Source organism: Stegastes partitus, unplaced genomic scaffold, assembly GCF_000690725.1.
Source record: "Stegastes partitus isolate 25-593 unplaced genomic scaffold, Stegastes_partitus-1.0.2 Scaffold1956, whole genome shotgun sequence".
Taxonomy (NCBI): domain Eukaryota; kingdom Metazoa; phylum Chordata; class Actinopteri; family Pomacentridae; genus Stegastes; species Stegastes partitus.
Genome location: NW_007579687.1, coordinates 112,564 through 113,756, shown reverse-complemented (window position 1 = coordinate 113,756; position 1,193 = coordinate 112,564). Strand labels below are relative to the sequence as shown.

At 43.2% G+C, this 1,193-nt stretch overlaps 1 protein-coding gene across 1 annotated transcript in view; it reads left to right on the top strand.

Annotated features, from left to right (window-relative positions):
- LOC103373338 (F-box/WD repeat-containing protein 7-like) overlaps positions 1-1,193 on the top strand; it is a 27,368-nt gene that overhangs the window by 20,951 nt on the left and 5,224 nt on the right. The window contains exons 7-8 of the mRNA XM_008303201.1: positions 159-225; positions 543-686. Coding sequence (XP_008301423.1) covers positions 159-225; positions 543-686 — 211 coding nt within the window. The remainder of the gene's footprint in view (positions 1-158; positions 226-542; positions 687-1,193) is intronic.

Below are 1,193 nucleotides of genomic sequence, written 5' to 3'. Positions count from 1 at the left end.
AACACTAACAACAGTAAACGCAACACTAACAACAGTAAACACAACACTAACAGCAGGTAAACACACAACAGACACAAAGCCAATAAGCTTGTGTCCCTGCAGTGTGTCTGTTCTGCTGTAGTTGTGTTTCAGTTGTAGCTTTGTGTGTGTCTCTGCAGTTTGACGGTGTGTTTGTGGTGAGCGGTTCATTGGACACGTCCATCAGAGTTTGGGACGCAGAGACAGGTGAGACCTCACCTGTGTTTACCTGTGTAATCTGAGTGGAAGCCGTGTAACTGATCAAACTGATGCTGTATTTAACTAGAATCTGAAGACAGTGTTCATAAAATCACCAAATCTCTGATAAAGGGTTTGATTTTGGTGATTGTTAAAGATGACAGTCTTATAAACCGGCTGGTGTTGGAGCTCAGATGGTTAAATTGCACTAAATAAACCAAATTTTTCCTTTATGTCAAAGTTCTGACTTTGTCGCCTCCAACAGTGGAGACATGAAGTCTTTAAATCCAGGTAACTGCTTCTCACCTGGGCCTTGTGTTGTCCAGGTAACTGTGTCCACACTCTGACTGGTCACCAGTCTTTGACCAGTGGGATGGAGCTCCGAGACAACGTCCTGGTGTCTGGAAACGCCGACTCCACCGTCAGAGTGTGGGATGTCCGGACAGGACAGTGTCTCCACACACTGCAAGGTGAGGACAGGGGGAGGGACCAGCAGGTGAGAACAGGTGAGAGAACTCGATGTGACTCCACAGAGGACCAGTGGGTTGAACAGTCTGACACTGATAAAGAGAATATTGGTTGACTCTTGGTTGGCTCACTATCAGGCACAGATCCATCTATGTTTTGTTAAATTTTGTCAGGAATATTCTGTTGATGCGATCTCCAAAGATACTACATGAAAGGCTATTTTCTCAGTTTGCTCAACATGATTATCGAACACGATTCGTAACACAAAGACGGTTTGTTCTGCCTAAAGCACCAACAGGTGCAATGCAGAAAACAGTCACATCCAGAGCCGTGGTGGTGGATTCACTGCCACTGGATTTATCAATCAATCAATCAATCAAATTTTATTTATATACCACTTTTCATGTGCAACAACAACAACGCAAAGTGCTTTACAACATTTAAAAACAACAAAGCATTTAAAAACATTACAACATTTAAAAAAATATCATAAACCCGTCCCTCCCACC